This window comes from Rhinoraja longicauda, chromosome 20, assembly GCF_053455715.1.
Source record: "Rhinoraja longicauda isolate Sanriku21f chromosome 20, sRhiLon1.1, whole genome shotgun sequence".
Taxonomy (NCBI): Eukaryota; Metazoa; Chordata; class Chondrichthyes; order Rajiformes; family Arhynchobatidae; genus Rhinoraja; species Rhinoraja longicauda.
In genome coordinates this window covers 5,787,320-5,804,801 of record NC_135972.1, presented here as the reverse complement: position 1 = coordinate 5,804,801, position 17,482 = coordinate 5,787,320, and the positions used below count along the sequence as shown (strand labels likewise).

At 39.9% G+C, this 17,482-nt stretch overlaps 1 protein-coding gene across 12 annotated transcripts in view; it reads left to right on the top strand.

The window, feature by feature from the left end:
• Positions 1-17,482, top strand: part of LOC144603520 (serine/threonine-protein kinase WNK1-like) — a 109,492-nt gene that overhangs the window by 62,184 nt on the left and 29,826 nt on the right. For 9 of the 12 annotated variants that reach the window (XM_078416819.1, XM_078416821.1, XM_078416824.1 and 6 more), the window contains exons 9-15: positions 3,077-3,181; positions 3,480-3,515; positions 4,712-4,858; positions 11,296-11,574; positions 14,088-14,155; positions 15,622-15,808; positions 15,969-16,085. In XM_078416819.1, the coding sequence (XP_078272945.1) occupies positions 3,077-3,181; positions 3,480-3,515; positions 4,712-4,858; positions 11,296-11,574; positions 14,088-14,155; positions 15,622-15,808; positions 15,969-16,085 (939 nt within the window). Of the gene's footprint in view, positions 1-1,040; positions 2,592-3,076; positions 3,182-3,479; positions 3,516-4,711; positions 4,859-11,295; positions 11,575-14,087; positions 14,156-15,621; positions 15,809-15,968; positions 16,086-17,482 lie in introns of all 12 variants that reach the window. The other 3 variants (XM_078416815.1, XM_078416814.1, XM_078416818.1) reach the window with 2 other exon arrangements.

Genomic DNA, 17,482 nt, shown 5'->3' with positions numbered 1-17,482 from the left:
ACCTTTGTAGAAAAGCTATCAAAAGATCTGGAAAGTGTCCTGCTTCTGCGCTCTGCTCCACCATGCACATTGCGTCGCTCCAGCCTTCCATGTATTAGTCTCAACGCTGTATGTTCTATGTGACTCATGAGGATAAGTTATCATTAAATACAAGCTACTTTGGGCACTAAGTTTTACAATAAAGATGAGATTTAGTTTAGGCTTTTTGATTTTACTTCCTCTTTTTTTAAGTTAAGAGCAGAGTTCAGACAAAACTGCATTTTAGTATTTCTAAATTAGTAACATTTGTTTGGGGAAAATATGGCCTACAAATTTTAGTTTGTTTTTAATTATGCAAAGTAACTAATAATTCAGCATGCATTTATTGGAATAAGTATTATTACCAGAATAAATCTTGGTTTATGACAGATATAAAGGTTATGGCACAAATGTACAAACAGTAAGGATTAGAAAATGACATTTTAATTGTAGGTTGGAAGTATTTCAATTTGAACTGAAGCTAAATAACTTCAAGGTATTACCATTTCTGGAATGTAACCCCTTTAAATGGAATCAAATAATTTTTTACTTAAGAGGGTTATTTAGATCTCAGCATATTTTGGGGTAAAATAGTTATTAGTCAACTAATGGCATACAAAGATTTTCGGCAGAAAAAGTCTACCGAAGAGAAATTTTTAAAAAAGATTTTGGTATTTGGGGAAATAAAGATTGGTCACTTCATTTAGTAAAGTAGATAAAGTTATATTGATTATCTGAAGGACAATAATTAAAGATCAAGTCTGGGAATGCAAGTTTAAGATGTAAACTTTAGTGAAATCTCTTTCATATGCAGTATCTTTTAAGATGGAACTGCATTTGAGTGTAAAACTTGTGGCCACAATTGTATTTAATGCACTCATTCGGTTCTTTTAAGTGTTGTCTATGTTTGTCCAAAACTTCTATTATTACTCTATAATATAACTCCTAGTGAACTGCTTTTTTTTGTGATGCATTTTTAATTTTCTCAACTCTGATTTGAGATTTTTGTCTTCATGTTAAAGCAGTCCCCATCTCTTGTTCATCCTTGTGGGGGAGTTACATCACAACTAGAGACTGGTTCATATCCATCTATTCCTGAAAGACCATTTTCTTTCTCTCCACCACCACGTTTTCCTCTGAAATCTGCTAATCCTCAACGCCGCAAAAGTACTTCCTTCCTGGAAGTTCACACGCGTCATTTTCAACCAATGCCGAGGCCCATAGGCCAGAACATTCTTTCTCCTGGTGATTTTTCAAACCTGAATGCTGAAAGCTCAACCGTGAAAGGCTTGGTAACTCATAGATCTGCTAGTGAACCAATCCATATTGAAGGTCACGTGCAACCAGAACTAGTGCATGCTTTTATTCAAAGCCGATCAGGATTGGGTCACTATGAAGATATTGCACTTGTGGGTTATCCAACAATTTATCCTTGTAATATTCAGCTACAGCAAACTTTGCAAGAACCATATGATGTTGCAACACATAGTAACTTGCCTGCATTTGCACTTCCTGTGCACCAAATTCCAACTGATGTAAATGTACAGCAGCAGATTTATTCCCAGCCCTTGAGTTTGGAGGAGTCCTTGAGTGGTCTGACTTTTCTACCTTGCCCAAAACGAAATCTGATGGGACATGCATCTCAGAAATTACAGGTGGCTTCTCACACAGTACCAGCTCATCTTTCAAATCTACCTTCGCATCTCCAACTGCCACAGGATGTGACACAAATGCATGGGCAACACAGGAAGGTTGGAGAACCCCAGGCAGTATTTCCACTGGCAGCTCAAGTATTTGTACCTGTACGGGAAGATAAAGATGCTCAAAGTGAACCTGCAAAGGCAGGTCCATTCACAAGAGGCTGTGTTGGGGTAATGAATACTGTGCTCTCCCTTCATCCTCTCCCTCATTCTGCACCAGCTATTCCACAATTAAATGAAAGCAGAACTGGGTCAGTCTTTGATTTTCAAGTTTCTCCAGTTCACATGGAAACTAATGGCATCCAAATTCCTTTACTACCGTCTACTCCGCGCATTTACAGAAGTCGACGGGGTTCAGTGGATCTGAGTTCAGAGGACGGCCAAGGAACTGGAATGTACAGTAGGCTTCAGCCAGTAACTGAAGAACAAGTTGTTTCTTTCAGTTCAGATACTCTGGTATTTCCAGGAGACTTTCTGCTGAGGAGACAGCCAAGGTCAGACGAGATCTCTCAGAGTCTCAGTCCGCAGCGTTCAAGTGACTCTGGTCAGTCGAGTTCCTCAGAAACACGAGAATTTCAGTCACCACCACCTGTGGGTTCTGCAGCTCCATACTTCAACTTACCATTATATCGAGAGCAGCAACAGGTTTTGTCGGAACATGGCACTGATTATGAAACATTGCAAAGTGTGCCACTTTCACTGGCTGCATATCCATCAGTGTTCACTCAGACCGATACAGAGTATTTTCAAGCAGCCTCGGGGACAGCATGTTTATATCTCCAAGTCATGGAAGGATCCAGTTCCCATCCTGTTTCATCCCAGCAGAACTTCCCACTGGATCACAGTTCTGCAGATGGACATTATCAACCTTTGGTACTTGAGTTTCAGGTGTTCTTGCCTTTTGCTTGAAATGCTTAGTATTTTAGATGTCAGAACTGACCACTGGGGAGGGGATGGAGGGTGGGGGAGAGGAAATGCGTAGCAGCCTGCAAATCAATAATGATTTATATTGCTCCATGTTCCGAAAAAAGAAAAGAAAAAGAGCCTGTTTTGTTCAGGATAGAAGTGCTGTAGCTTAGTTGCTTTTGATTCAATATTTAATAAAATTCAATTCTTCAATTGGAACGTTAGACTGTTATTTGTATGTATTTGAGCATAATTATAAAAGACTTTTGTAAGTATTCAGCAGTAATATTACTCATTTAAAATGTAATTAATTTTTAAAAACTTGGATATAATTGCAAGTACCATAGCTTATATCAGAAGAAACAGAATCACCAAATTAAAATTCATTTAATAGTTGTAGTCTTCCTGATACGTTATCTGTACCATTAATTCAATAATGTCTAAATATTAAGCAGGTACAAATGCAGAGCCAGCTCCCTTCCGCCAATCTTCCTCTGGGTGTGACCTCTCAGCATTCTTCACAACTGCCACCGGGTTCTATACAACAGACAAGTCAGGTAATGATCAGTGTACAGAAGTACAGTGTACATGAGTGATCAATTGTATACTTTTGAAGTTGAGTCTTGAAACTGTGGAAACCTGGCAAATTGACTATTCTTGGGAGTAAAACTTATTTGTGAAACGGAGCACCGTGTGTGAAATTTTAGAAGATCCCAAGTCAAGAGAATTTAGTTGCGTGGCTGTTTGTTTCTTTCTGATAACTATTTCACCTGGATTCTGCAACATCAGTTTGAAGTTAGATTGATGGAACTGTCTTTCATTACTGAATCTCATACTTTGTTTTGTTTCTTGTAGTTTGGCAGTTACTTCACCCCAACGTATCTTCCACAGGTAGAACATTTATTTCTTCATTAATAATTTCCCCACTTTTTTTTCTTCTTATGACATAACTAAAGTATGTATTTGATTTTAAAAAAAATCATTTTATTGTCCTTAAAAACAGTGGATTGAGATTGCAGCATGCCAGTTTGTTGCAAGGCTGTCATTATTTAGACAAAATTATTTTATTTGGCCAATATTTACGGGGTAAGTATTGCTATATCACTGTAATTTGTTCATAAACCTGGTAGATCTTATTTTGTCATCACGTTTAGGATGGGTTATGATCTCTTAAATTGGTATGTCAATCTCCAAGAAAAACATACCTATATTATTGGTGCTCCATGATAGGAAAATGTCAGATGAAAGATATTACTGTTGGATTTGACTTGTAGAGTTCCCTGCCCTTCTCCCCCCCCCCCCCCCCCACCCCCGCCCCCCTTTCTGTTTACAACTGGTACATCAAACTATAAACATTTAATCTGCTTGCAGAGAATCTTAGCTGAGACACTTAGAGTACAAAACGTGGAGGTTTCCCAGACTGGTGAAGCAAGTAGATTAGGTGGATTAAATGAAGATTTCATGACTGCACAATCATTGCACTGTTGCTTATCTGCTGGTGGTTAACTTTTAAGTGTCCTGATGGTCATCAATGGGTATCTTGGCAAATTTCCGTAAAGATCAGATGTGGGGCGTGTGCAGCACGGTGGCGCAGCGGTATTACTGCCTTATAGCACCTAGAGACCCAGGTTCGATCCAGACTACGGTGCTTGTCTATATGGAGTTTGTACGTTCTCCCCGTGACCTGCTTGGTTTATCCAGTTTCCGCCCACACTTCGATTTCCGCCCTCTACAAAGATGTAGAAGTTTCTAGATTAATTGGCTTGGTAGAATTGTCAATTTTCCCTATTGTGTGTAGGATTGTGTAAGTGTGCGGGGATCGCTAGTTGGAGCAGACTTGGTGTTTCTAAAACTAAACAAAATGAACTAAAACTAAAGTAAATGAGTGTTCCTTTGTCAGATGCAGTGGATATGAACTGGAATAATGAGATTCTTACTTGCTGCAACTTAACAGGCACATAAAGAGAAGAACTCTGAGTTTTTATTTTCAGTTTGTGGATTTGAACACCTTTCCAGAGCTAAACTAAGAGCTGGAGTACTTGCATGCATTATAATTACCCCATAACTTTGTCTCTCCTCTCCCTCAGACAATACAGCTGCAGCCTGTACAGCATTCCTTGCCACAAGTGAAATCAAGTGGTTCAGTTCCAGTCCAAGCAGTTACTCAACATCAAAGTGTACCCATAATTCAAAACCAAATACTTGCTAGTCAACAAGGACCTACTTCAGCACAGGTATAATACTGAGTTACTGTTCTTTTCTGTTGAGTCAAATCAAGCTATGATTTCTGGAATTGAATGCTGTAGCATCGGATTGTTAGAATGGAACATTTATTTCTATTAAGTGGTGAAACCTTTTCGCAACTATTTGGAAGATTTAGAATTGGAAGTCAGAATTATAAATTGACAGCAATTCAGAGAACCTTTAATTTTGTTCATTTGAAACACACAACTGATAATCACGGAGAGAGTCATAGAGTTATGCAGCTCAACTTGTCCATGCTGACCAAGTAGTTTACCTTAACTAATCCTATTTGCCTGTGTTTGCACCATATCCCTCTAATTTATTCCTAGCCATGTACCTGTCTAAATCTCCTTTAAATGTTGTAATTATAGATGCCTCTACAGCTGCTTATGGCAGCTTGTTCCATATATCCACCACCCTCTTGGAAATACCTAAAGAAGTTGCCCCTCCAATTCCTTAAAAAAATTTCCCCTTTCACTTTAAACCTGTACCCTCTGGTTTTAGATTCCCTTACCTGGGAGGGGGGGGGGGGGGTGGAGAGAGAGAGAGAGAGTGAAAGACAGAACAAGACTATGACCATTCATCTTAAGTATGCACCTCATGATTTATACACTTCTATTTTCAGCCTTTTTCCACGAGTAGTAGTTCTACTCAATAACCACAGTCTGTAGTCTCTCTTTTTTGCTCTGGTTTATTTTCACCCACATGTTTAGACCATAATGCTGTATCCTTATTGTTTTGATGTGTTTATGCTTTATTCTTAATTGTTAACTGTATGTTTGTTGTCATTTGTGAGCGGAGCACCAAGGCACATTCCTTGTATATGTACATACTTGGCCAATAAACGTATTCATTCATTCATTCTATGAGGTTACCCACTGATGAGGTTACCCTCCAGAGAAAAAGGTCCTACCCTCCATGACCATCTGACTCCTAATTGAATGAGATATTATTGCATTTATCAAGCTACACAAAGTAGATATGCTATTAGAAACATAGAAACATAGAAAATAGGTGCAGGAGGAGGCCATTCGGCCCTCCGAGCCAGCATCGCCATTCATTGTGGTCATGGCTGATCATCCACAATCAGTAACCTGTGCCCAACTTCTCCCCATATCCCTTGATTCCACTAGCCTCCCAGAGCTCTATCTAACTACCTCTTAAATTCTTCCAGTGACGTGGCCTCCACTGCCCTCCGTGGCAGAGAATTCCACAAATTCACAACTCTCTGGATGAAAAAGTTCCTTCTCACCTCAGTTTTAAATGGCCTCCCCTTTATTCTAGGACTGTGGCCCCTGGTTCTGGACTCGCCCAACATTGGGAACATTTTTCCTGCATCTAGCTTGTCCAGTCCTTTTATAATTTTAAATGTCTCTATAAGATCCCCTCTCATCCTTAACTCCGAAATACCTGTTCACCTCTTCTGCCATTTCCTTGTTACCCATAATAATTTCACCCGTGGCTGCCTTCAAGGGACCCACATTTGTCTTTGCTAATCTTTTTCTCTTAACATATCTAAAGAAGCTTTTACTGTCCTTCTTTATATTCTTGGCCAGTTTCCCCTCGTACTTCATCTTTTCACCCCTATTGCCCGTTTTGTTACCGTCTGTTGTCCTTTGAAAGTTTCCCAATCGTCTGGCTTCCTGCTAATCTTTGCTGTGTTATACATCTTTTCTTTGAGTTTTATTCCATTCCTAACTTCCCTTGTCAGCCACGGTTGCCTCCTACTCCCCTTAGAATCTTTCTTCTGCTTTGCAATGAAATGATCCTGCATCTTCCGGATTATGCCCAGAAATTCCTGCCATTGCAGTTCCACCGTCATTCCTGCTAGGATCTCTTTCCAGTCAACCTTGGTCAGCTCCTCTCTCATGCCTTCATAGTCCCCTTTGTTCAACTGCAACACTGACACTTCCAATTTAACCTTCCCCCTCTCAAATTTCAGATTAAAACTAATCATATTATGATCAATACCTCCAAGCGGCTCCTTTACCTCGAGATCTCTTATCAAATCTGGTTCATTGGACAACACTAAATCCAGAATTGCCCTTTCTCTGGTAGGCTCCAGCTCAAGCTGCTCTAAGAATCCATCTCGGAGGCACTCTACAAACTCTCTTTCTTGGGGTCCAGAACCAACATGATTTTCCCAGTCTACCTGCATATTGAAATCCCCCATCACCACAGTGGCATTACCTTTGATACATGCCAGCTTTAACTCCTGCTACAACTTACACCCTACATCCGGGCTACTATTTGGGGGTCTGTAGACAACTCCAATTAGTGTCTTCTTACCTTTACAATTCCTCAACTCTAGCCACAATGACTCTACCTCATCAGTCCCTATGTCACCCCTTGCAAGGGACTGAATTTCGTCCCTCACCGACAGAGCTACCCCACCTCCTCTGCCCACCTGCCTGTCCTTTCTATAGAATGTATAACCCTGAATATTAAGTTCCCAGGCCCGATCCTCCTGCAACCATGTCTCTGTAATCCCCACAATGTCATATCTACCAATCTAACTGAGCCTCAAGCACATCTACTTTACTTCTTATACTTTGTGCATTCATATACAATACTTTTAATTCCTTACTCATCTCACCTTTCACATCTATTCCTATTACACTTGGCCTATTGACATAAGGATAACATTTACTTAATATATTAAACATGGTGAACATTATGAATGAATGAATGAATGAATACGTTTATTGGCCAAGTATGCAGATACAGGAATGTGCCTTGGTGCTCTGCTCACAAATGACAACACAAACATACAGTTAACAATTAAGGATAAAGCATAAACACATCAAAACAATAAGGATACACCATTACGGTCTAAACATGTGGGTGAAAATAAACCAGAGCAAAAAAGAGACTACAGACTTTGGTTATTGAGTAGAACTATCACTCATGGAAAAAAGCTGTTTTTATGTCTGGCTGTGGCTGCTTTGACAGCATGGCATGAAATGTCCAAAAGGTTTGGCGGCTTCACTGGCATTTACATGCTTACAGCCAGAATTGTCAATGGGGGAAGGGCAGTCCCCATAATGGGATTGGGCTGAGTCCACCGCTCTATAAAGTTGGTTGACAGACAGAAAGCAAAGAGTGGGGATAAATGGGTCCCTTTCAGAATGGCAGGCAGTGACTAGTGGGGTACCGCAAGGCTCGGTGTTGGGACCGCAGCTATTTACAATATACATCAATGACTTGGATGAAGGGATTAAAAGTACCATTAGCAAATTTGCAGATGATACAAAGCTGGGTGGCAGTGTGAACTGTGAGGAAGATGCTATGAGGTTGCAGGGTGACTTGGACAGGTTGTGTGAGTGGGCGGATGCTTGGCAGATGCAGTTTAATGTGGATAAGTGTGAGGTTATCCACTTTGGTGGTAAGAATAGGAAGGCAGATTATTATCTGAATGGTGTCAAGTTAGGAAAAGGGGACGTGCAACGTGATCTGGGTGTCCTAGTGCATCAGTCACTGAAAGGAAGCATGCAGGTACAGCAGGCAGTGAAGAAAGCCAATGGAATGTTGGCCTTCATAACAAGAGGAGTTGAGTATAGGAGCAAAGAGGTCCTCCTGCAGTTGTACAGGGCCCTAGTGAGACCGCACCTGGAGTACTGTGTGCAGTTTTGGTCTCCAAATTTGAGGAAGGATATTCTTGCTATTGAGAGCGTGCAGCGTAGGTTTACTAGGTTAATTCCCGGAATGGCGGGACTGTCATATGTTGAAAGACTGGAGCGACTAGGCTTGTATACACTGGAATTTAGAAGGATGAGAGGGGATCTTATCGAAACGTATAAGATTATTAAGGGGTTGGACACATTAGAGGCAGGAAACATGTTCCCAATGTTGGGGGAGTCCAGAACCAGGGGCCACAGTTTAAGAATAAGGGGTAGGCCATTTAGAACAGAGATGAGGAAAAACTTTTTCAGTCAAAGAGTTGTGAATCTTTGGAATTCTCTGCCTCAGAGGGCAGTGGAGGCCAATTCTCTGAATACATTCAAGAGAGAGCTAGATAGAGCTCTTAAGGATAGCGGAGTCAGGGGGTATGGGGAGAAAGCAGGAACAGGGTACTGATTGAGAATGATCAGCCATGATCACATTGAATGGCGGTGCTGGCTCGAAAGGCCGAATGGCATAGTCCTGCACCTATTGTAAAAAAAATAAAAAAAACCTCCTACATCCTGTGTTGGAATTGCTATTGATGCACCCAGTAGAATCATTTCTACAGTTCACCTGTAGAAGTTTTTTTAAAGAGTATTTGGCGGCATTCTGAATCGCTCAACTACTGACAAAATAGAGGGACTGGCATGCTATCTTTTGCGATGACCTCAATATACTGGGCCCGGGCCAAGTCATACGAAATGTAAATGCCCTGGAATAAGCTAGTTCGTTATCTTGACTGAGGATGCGCCGGTCATAGGTCGCAGGGGCTAAACATTCTCGTGGGCTGATTTGCTGTGTGTATACAGACCTGCGTCTCATCCGTATTTTCCAGTTTTGCTTCGTAGAGATAAGAAAATACTGCTTTAAAAAATATTAATTAGGTATATTTATGGTTAATTTGTACAAGACTACGATGATTTTGTTGGTTTTATTGCTTTATGCTTCGGTGAGTGAGCGAGATATTACGATTTTCTTTTGCATTATAACTTGTACCGGAGCTGCTCCTCAAGCGGGAATATGTCGCACTTCCCAAACAATGTTATTCTTGGTTTTCTGGATTGTCGGCGATACCATAGAAAAACAAACGTTTGAGTGAATGAATTGCTGCTTTGTGTGGGTGGTGGCCGGAATGTCAATGGATGACCACTGTAAACGTGAAGCTGCTGTTCGTGCAGTGATTAGACAGCTGCAGAGGTCAGCATCCAGCCGAGCTTTGTCTGATCAAACCCCCCTATAATATCACCCGGTAGACACAAAACGAGGGTTTGATCAGACAAACCACTCCGCTGGATGCTGACCTCTGCAGCTGTTCAATCGCTGCATGAACAGCAGCTTCAAGTTTACAGTGGTCATCCATTGACATTCCAGACTGTAGCCACTGCCTGCACCAAGCAGCAATTCATTCACTCAAACGTTTGTTTTTCTTTTGCATCGCCGACAATCTGGAAAACCGAGAATAACTCATGGTTTGGGAAGTGCGACATAGTCCCACTTGAGGAGCAGCTCCAGCACAAGTTACAAGGCAAAAGAAAATTGTAATGCTCTGCTGGCGAGAATGTTTAGCCCCTGCAACCTATGCTCAGTTGAGATACCGAACTTGCTTATTTGAAACTGCTATCTCTTCACTATCGACTCACCAACTGGCATGTGGTCTCCCAACTTCAACAAGTAGTTCCTTGGCTTTGTTGAACGTGAGAGGTTGCCATTGCAGCTCCAATCATTAGGTATGTAGGAACAAAATCTGCAGATGCTGGTTTAAATTCTCACTGCAAATTTCAGCTTTAAAAGGTCAGAACACGACTTGGCTAGTGTTCTCCTGCATCCTACCTGCAAAATGTCACATCTCTCCAGCACCACCTTGATGGATAAATATTTTGACTATTTCGTTGAAACCAGCAAACCTTAGTTTATGACATTTGTTCTTTCCGGATTTTATTATGTGTTCAGCATTGGAGCATTTTCCTTTAGAATGTTTAATCTCCCTGCCAAACTTTGATGTGTGGCCAATTTCTGAATCTTAATTGGTTTCTGATGAAGAAAGTACTGAACTTATGCTGTCACTTAGTTTTTATCTTGAAATGCAACATACTGAAAATTGTTATTTAGAAATATTATTAAGAAATATATTTTATGGCTAATTTTTTCTAAATGTTTGCCTTGAAATCTTTAAAATCAGACATTCTACTTGAGTACTAAGACTCAGTTGATTTCAAGATCAATTAAAAATTAGTTTTCCTTTGTGTTAATTTGAGAATCGGAAAAATGCTTAAATTTAAAAGGACACTATCAGGATTAAAAGCTACAAGAAGAAATAATTATGCCTGCTGTAATTGAAAGATCTGGCATATCTGTGGATCTTTAAGCAGATGATGCAAGGGAATTTATGCAGATTATGTGCAGCAGCAGTTTTTAAGTAGTTGATTAGATGGAGGGAATCCTGGGAAATTTTTCAGTCTGAAAAGGTTGCTGTTTGCTGACTTAAGTGTATTAAGCACTGAATTCATATAATTTGAAAGTTTTGATCAGTCACCTGCATTCTTTGTCATATACTTGAGCTTTCCAGTATTTGTTTGATTGAAAGTAGATAACAGAAATTGCATTGTGAAGAATCATGTAGTGATGGAGTAGCAATGAAATGGGAGGTAGAAATTTGTTGCTTAGAAAACTGAACTATAGAAGTTAGTTGCAAGCCCAACATTAAATGGTTATTTTTGGTGATGACAAGAACTTGTAAATTTCCACAATTTCTTGTCTTTTACAGAATTACCCCACACTGTTATCTGGTGTTGCTCCTAATCATGTGATGTCTTCTATTGGTGTTCAGTCCACTGTGGTTTCACCACCACTATCAATTTCTACCGAAGTTGTATCCCAGCCGGTGACACAACTATCATATCACGTTGGGCCTGCCGCAGGTGTGGCACAATCCTACATTGAATCTTCGGCAGGTGGACAAACAAGATTATTGCAACCTGGAACCACCACTATTCAGAACCAGATTGGGCCTCCAATGCAATTACAGACACAAGCATCGCAAGAGGTATTAATGGTCACAAATATTTCATAACATGAAGTGCAACCAACATGCAATAAAACAATTTTTGCTTCTTTGTATACATGTTAATTTTGCACAAGTGATTTTATGATAGTGTTGGTTTCAACAATAGCTGTAATGGCATGTTCCACAAAATCAAAGTAAAGACTGAGAGGGAGTGAAGGCAATAGATTGAAAGGTGACAAAGATGTCTTGGCTCTTTCCCCATTATTTTTCTTTCATTTTGAGTTTAAAGTTCAGGAGTTTTTTTTCAAAAGTGCCAAGACCTTGATTGAATGGAATTTTAAATATTATGGGGAACACCTCTTTCCCCTGGCATCCTTTTTCTGCCATACAAATGATTAGGAGAAGAGGAGTGATGTGACCTATTCCAATTGCAGTTTGAAGAAATTATGGATTCCTTCCATTATACTCCCTGTTATCTTCTACCTCTCACCCAAAAGTTCAAGAAGAATAGATGTACTGCGAAGATTTAAGAATAGAAAGAATGCACGAAGTGAGAAGTGAAATTGTGGAATAATATTTTTGTTTGTTTCACCAGTAGCATAGATTATTCTACCTGCATTTCACTTCTGGCTCCGCCCGTATACTTCATAGAAGGAGTTCATTTAGCCTATTTGTGGCTATGCTGACCGTCAGAACATTCCCATCTATTTCTCGACATTTCCGTGTAATCTATGCTCTCTCATGTGCCCATCATCATCCAGTTCCCCTCTTACCCAACAGTATAAATGCATTTAAAGTGGCCAATTAACCCAGCAACCAGAATGATATGAAGGAATAGTACAGACAGGGAATTGCATGTCCTAGGGAGATATGCAAACTTTACCTAGACCAGGTCAGAAATGAAGCTAGGCCTCCAATGCTGACTGTTGTGCTACTCTGCACTTTAAAATGAAGCTTTCAACATTGATTAAAAAAAATATATATATTGTTGTTTCCTTGTATAACTAATTTCCATCAATATAAGCACGACTATATCACACAAGGATACAAATGGGATTAGGTGAATAATTCTTGACCATATCACCACTCAATAACATCATGTGAAACTTTTACACCAGCTCCAGTTTCTGACTATTCCTTAATTTCTTGATTGTACTCGTGATCAAATATCTCTCTTGCCAACCTTCAACTGTTTATCTATAGCTGTCTGTTTGAGAGCTTCAGTAACTCCCTCAGAATCTGACACAATTTCCATACAGCTACCTCCCTCTTAAATCGCAAAGAATATTGTATTAAATGTGCTATGTCATTCTTTGGACAATTTTAACACTGAATCAGTCTGGTGAACCTCTTGGCATTGCCTGCAAACGTAGACTAAAACTTCACACTGTGCTCTAGGTTTAGACTCTATTTGCAATAAAGGCCAGCATTTCCTTTGACTCCTTACAACTTGCAGAGCATGCATTTTAACTTTGTATTTCAAGAGGTCATCCAGATTCCTCAGTGCAGCAATATTATTTAATTTTGATGTAACAGTATTCAACTTTTCTACTCTTCTACTCTTCCTACCAAAATGGGTAACACGGCATTTGATAACATTATACTAAATCATTGCCCATTTACCAAACCTATCTCTCTTCCTTCAAGGACTAGCTGATCTAGTCTATTACAATAATGTCACCACCTTCCAGTGAAAGAGGAATCTTATTCCTCTTTCTGTTCTTGATAAGCCAATGTTTCCTTCTGCCACATGGGCAGAAGCCATCATCTTTATTTCCTGACACTGTACAGTAGCTGCTGTGCACATGGCTCAATGAAGATGTTCTCATTGAAGAAAACATCTCTCCAAGACTTTGTATTCACTATTTGGAGATGGTTGGAAGTGGTATCTGGCCAGTGAAGTCTTTATTTCCAAGTCTTTATTCTGCAAGTATTTTGAATGAATAATGAAGCCACGTGTACCTCATTGCTGTTGAGACATGCCTGCTGCCTAACTACTCCAATTTAATGACGCTTCCAAACCGTGTAACTTAAATGCCATTCCTTAGCAAACCTTGTCAATAAATTATATATTGTACTCTTTCAAACTTGTTTGGTTATATAATACTTTATTTTTTCAAATACTCCCTATCTTTGTATTCTCCAAAAATATCTTTATATTTTGAGGCCACTTGATCTTTGCCATATTCTGCATCTCCAGCAGTTAAAACTTTAAACTTGATGCTTGCTTCCCTATTCCTCTGTGCCTGTTTTTAGCTGTTCACATTCCTGTTAATGGTTTTGGAGGTGCAAGTACAAATTCTATCATTATTCTTTGCTGTGGTGTTCTATTCCATTACCCTTTCCCTTTTGTAGACATCCTAGTTATTCAACATGCCATGAAGTTATTGCTGCATAGCCTCTACACAAGCCCTCTTGTTCAATCAAATATACTAGCCTAAAGACCTATTTAAGTAGACTTTTATGTTGAAATATTAACAACCTGATATAGGGAAGAATGTTTTAATTTGCTTATCCAACATTGAATCTGATTTTACTTTGTGTGCTTCCAGATACCCCAGGCTTCCCCACAGACACTGTATGTTGATCAGATATACCAATTATGTTCGTTGGTTGACAGGTAATGATGAAATTGATTTCAAGAAAAAAAAATCAAGTTTCATTTTGTATGGCAGTGCATGTCACGAAGGTTCACTGAGTTGCAGGCATATCATTGTGCAATTGGTTTGTGATTCACTTCAGCTGTGCAAAGTGAATGTATTTTTAAATAATATATTTTATTATAATATATAATTAAATAATTTAAAAAAATTCCAGATGTGAAATTAAGAATATGGAATGTGTGATTTTTTTTTCTCTGCCAGGGAGTATGATGGGACTTCAATTGTGGGGTTTGCATCTTTAAGGTTATGTTAGCCACTTTGTTTCTTGTGATTTGTTTGGATGGGGATTGTCTCCATCATAGCAACTTATTAGAAAAAACAGAGACACTTGCCCAGGGATGGTTAAATTGTTTTGCTTGCAGCAAGAGTTATGGACATTGATCAAGGGATAGGAGTTCAAATCCCACCATGGCAGCTGAGGAGATTAGATATAAATAAATAATGTAGCTTGGATTGTCATAATCATCTGGTTAACTAGCATAATTTTGGGGGGTTAAAATCTGCCATTCTTACCCTGTCTGGCGATCTGCACCCACCAATGTGGTTGTTTCTTAACAGCATTCAGTTTGGGGGCAAATAGGAATGGTAATAAATGCTGGCATTGTTAGTGATTTCTGTGTCCCCATGACAGCACAAATAATCATTGTCTGGTGTGTTGTTTAACATTAAAACAGCGAATCTATACTTTGGCATGATATTGGTTAAAAAATGTCAAGATACATTAAAATACGTGTGTGCTTGGTGAAAGTCTGACAGGAAGCAAAGAAAATTAATAAATTAAAGCTTTTAGCACAAATGCTTTAACAGAACAGTCGATTCAAATGAAATGAAAATAAATGCATATGTTCTGATTCTGATCTGTATTGTGTACGGGTAGTTCTGCTGTAACATGGCAGTTTTGTTCCTATGAAAGCTTGCTTTACAGAAAATCGCATTATAACAATCAAGTCAGTGGAAAAAGGGGGAAGGGAGAATTTGAGACTTGCTATAACTTATTTTTACTACAGGATTTTTAAAAGCAGCTTTTAAAAAAAATAGCTATAAGATTAATTTTGTTACTGCAAGCTAAAAATACTAAATTCTCTGATACATTTGTCAATAGAAAATCATTGCAATTTCAATGGCCTCCCATGGTGAAAGTGACGGGCTGTGTTCTTGAGACGATGGTGTCTGATACTGCGGGGAGGTCGTATGTAAACAGAATATTCCCCCAGTACTATTTCCCCCCCACCACCAGCCAATTGCCAATTTCCAAAGTAACTTTCAAGTGGGTCTTAGTTCCTCATTGCTTTGTATCCAATTCTGGGTGGGAAAACACATATTATAGCAGAACTACTTGTATTCCAAACATAGTGATGTGAATTTCAAAATACTTTGAAAAACACATGTTCGAGATGAGTTGATTGTTTTTTGTGGTTTTCAGTGCCCACTCTGATGTTGCTTCAGGGATGAGTGATGGAAATGAAGGTCTTCCAGCAAGTGGTGGAAATGAAGGCCTTCCAGCAAGTGGAAGACATGAAGGGAGATCAGCAAAACGGCATTATCGGAAATCTGTGAGGAGTCGTTCACGTCATGAAAAAACATCTCGACCAAAGTTACGAATTCTTAATGTAAGCAATCATTGTTTCAGCTAATTTTGTTCCAAAAATAAATAAATTGCTGTATGTGATGGTTTGAATATCAACTGAAGAGTTACCAATGAATGACTTTTAATGTCTTGGAAATGTTTTGCATATTAAATATAAAATGCAAAATTGCACTGATTTTTAGGTTTCAAACAAAGGAGATCGGGTTGTGGAATGTCAGTTGGAAACGCACAATCGAAAAATGGTTACCTTTAAATTTGATTTAGATGGTGACAATCCAGTAGAGATAGCATTTATTATGGTGAGTAGACAAATTACTCGATGCTTAAAATTTAATAATTGATGTTGACAAATATGTAAGATTTATTGTGGAAAGCATGTTAAATTACAAGTGCAATTTTAAATAGTTTACAATGCAAGAGCTCTGAGTTACAGATGACCTGACTTATGGAAATTCGACTTTTGCAAATTATTCAATTTTTATAGCTTTTTGAAGATTGTTCATTTATGACTGGATAAAGTATATATTCCATTAATTTAATTATGAGTAATGTTAGGGTGAATACTCAATGAATAGGAAGTTTTTGTAGAGTAAAATGACATGGGTAGAAAACATAGAAACATAGAAAATAGGTGCAGGAGTAGGCCATTCGGCCCTTCGAGCCTGCACCGCCATTCAATATGATCATGGCTGATCATTCAGCTCAGTAGCCTGTACCTGCCTTCTCTCCATACCCCCTGATCCCTTTAGCAAAAAGGGCCACATCTAACTCCCTCTTAAATATAGCCAATGAACTGGCCTCAACTACCTTCTGTGGCAGAGAATTCCACAGACTCACCACTCTCTGTGTGAAGAAATGTTTTCTCATCTCGGTCCTAAAAGACTTCCCCCTTATCCTTAAGCTGTGACCCCTGGTTCTGGACTCCCCCAACATCGGGAACAATCTTCCCGCATCTAGCCTCTCCAACCCCTTATGAATTTTATATGTTTCTATAAGATCCCCCCTCAGTCTTCTAAATTCCAGCGAGTACAAGCCCAGTCTATCTAGTCTTTCCTCGTATGTAAGTCCCGCCATCCCAGGGATCAATCTGGTGAACCTTCTCTGTACTCCCTCTAAGGCAAGAACGTCTTTCCTCAGGTTAGGAGACCAAAACTGCACACAGTACTCCAGGTGCGGTCTCACCAAGGCCCTGTACAACTGCAGCAGAACCTCCCTGCTCCTAAACTCAAATCCTCTTGCTATGAATGCCAACATACCATTCGCTTTCTTCACTGCCTGCTGCACCTGCATGCTTGCTTTCAATGACTGGTGCACCATGACACCCAGATCACGTTGCATCTCCCCTTCTCCCAATCGGTCACCAACCTCTCCTGCAGGCCCGGTAACCCTCCCCCAACTGACGATCCGTGGACCCGTTGCCGGCTTGGGAATGTCCCCCGGGGCCATGAGCGGGCGAGGGGGGTCAGGGAAGGGGAGATGGAACCGCTCACCGCGGCTAGCGTGAGCCATGGACCCGAAACCTCTCCTGCAGCGGTCGGCGGTGACAGCCATCTTGTTTGACCCTTTGCTGCCGCGCTGCACCAAAGGAGGAAGGTCAGGCGTGGGGCACGCCGGGACGGGCGCCGGTCCTCCCGGTGGGGGTGGGGGGGGGGGGGAGCACATTTTTAAAGTTTATTAAGTTCATTGTTTTTTAAAA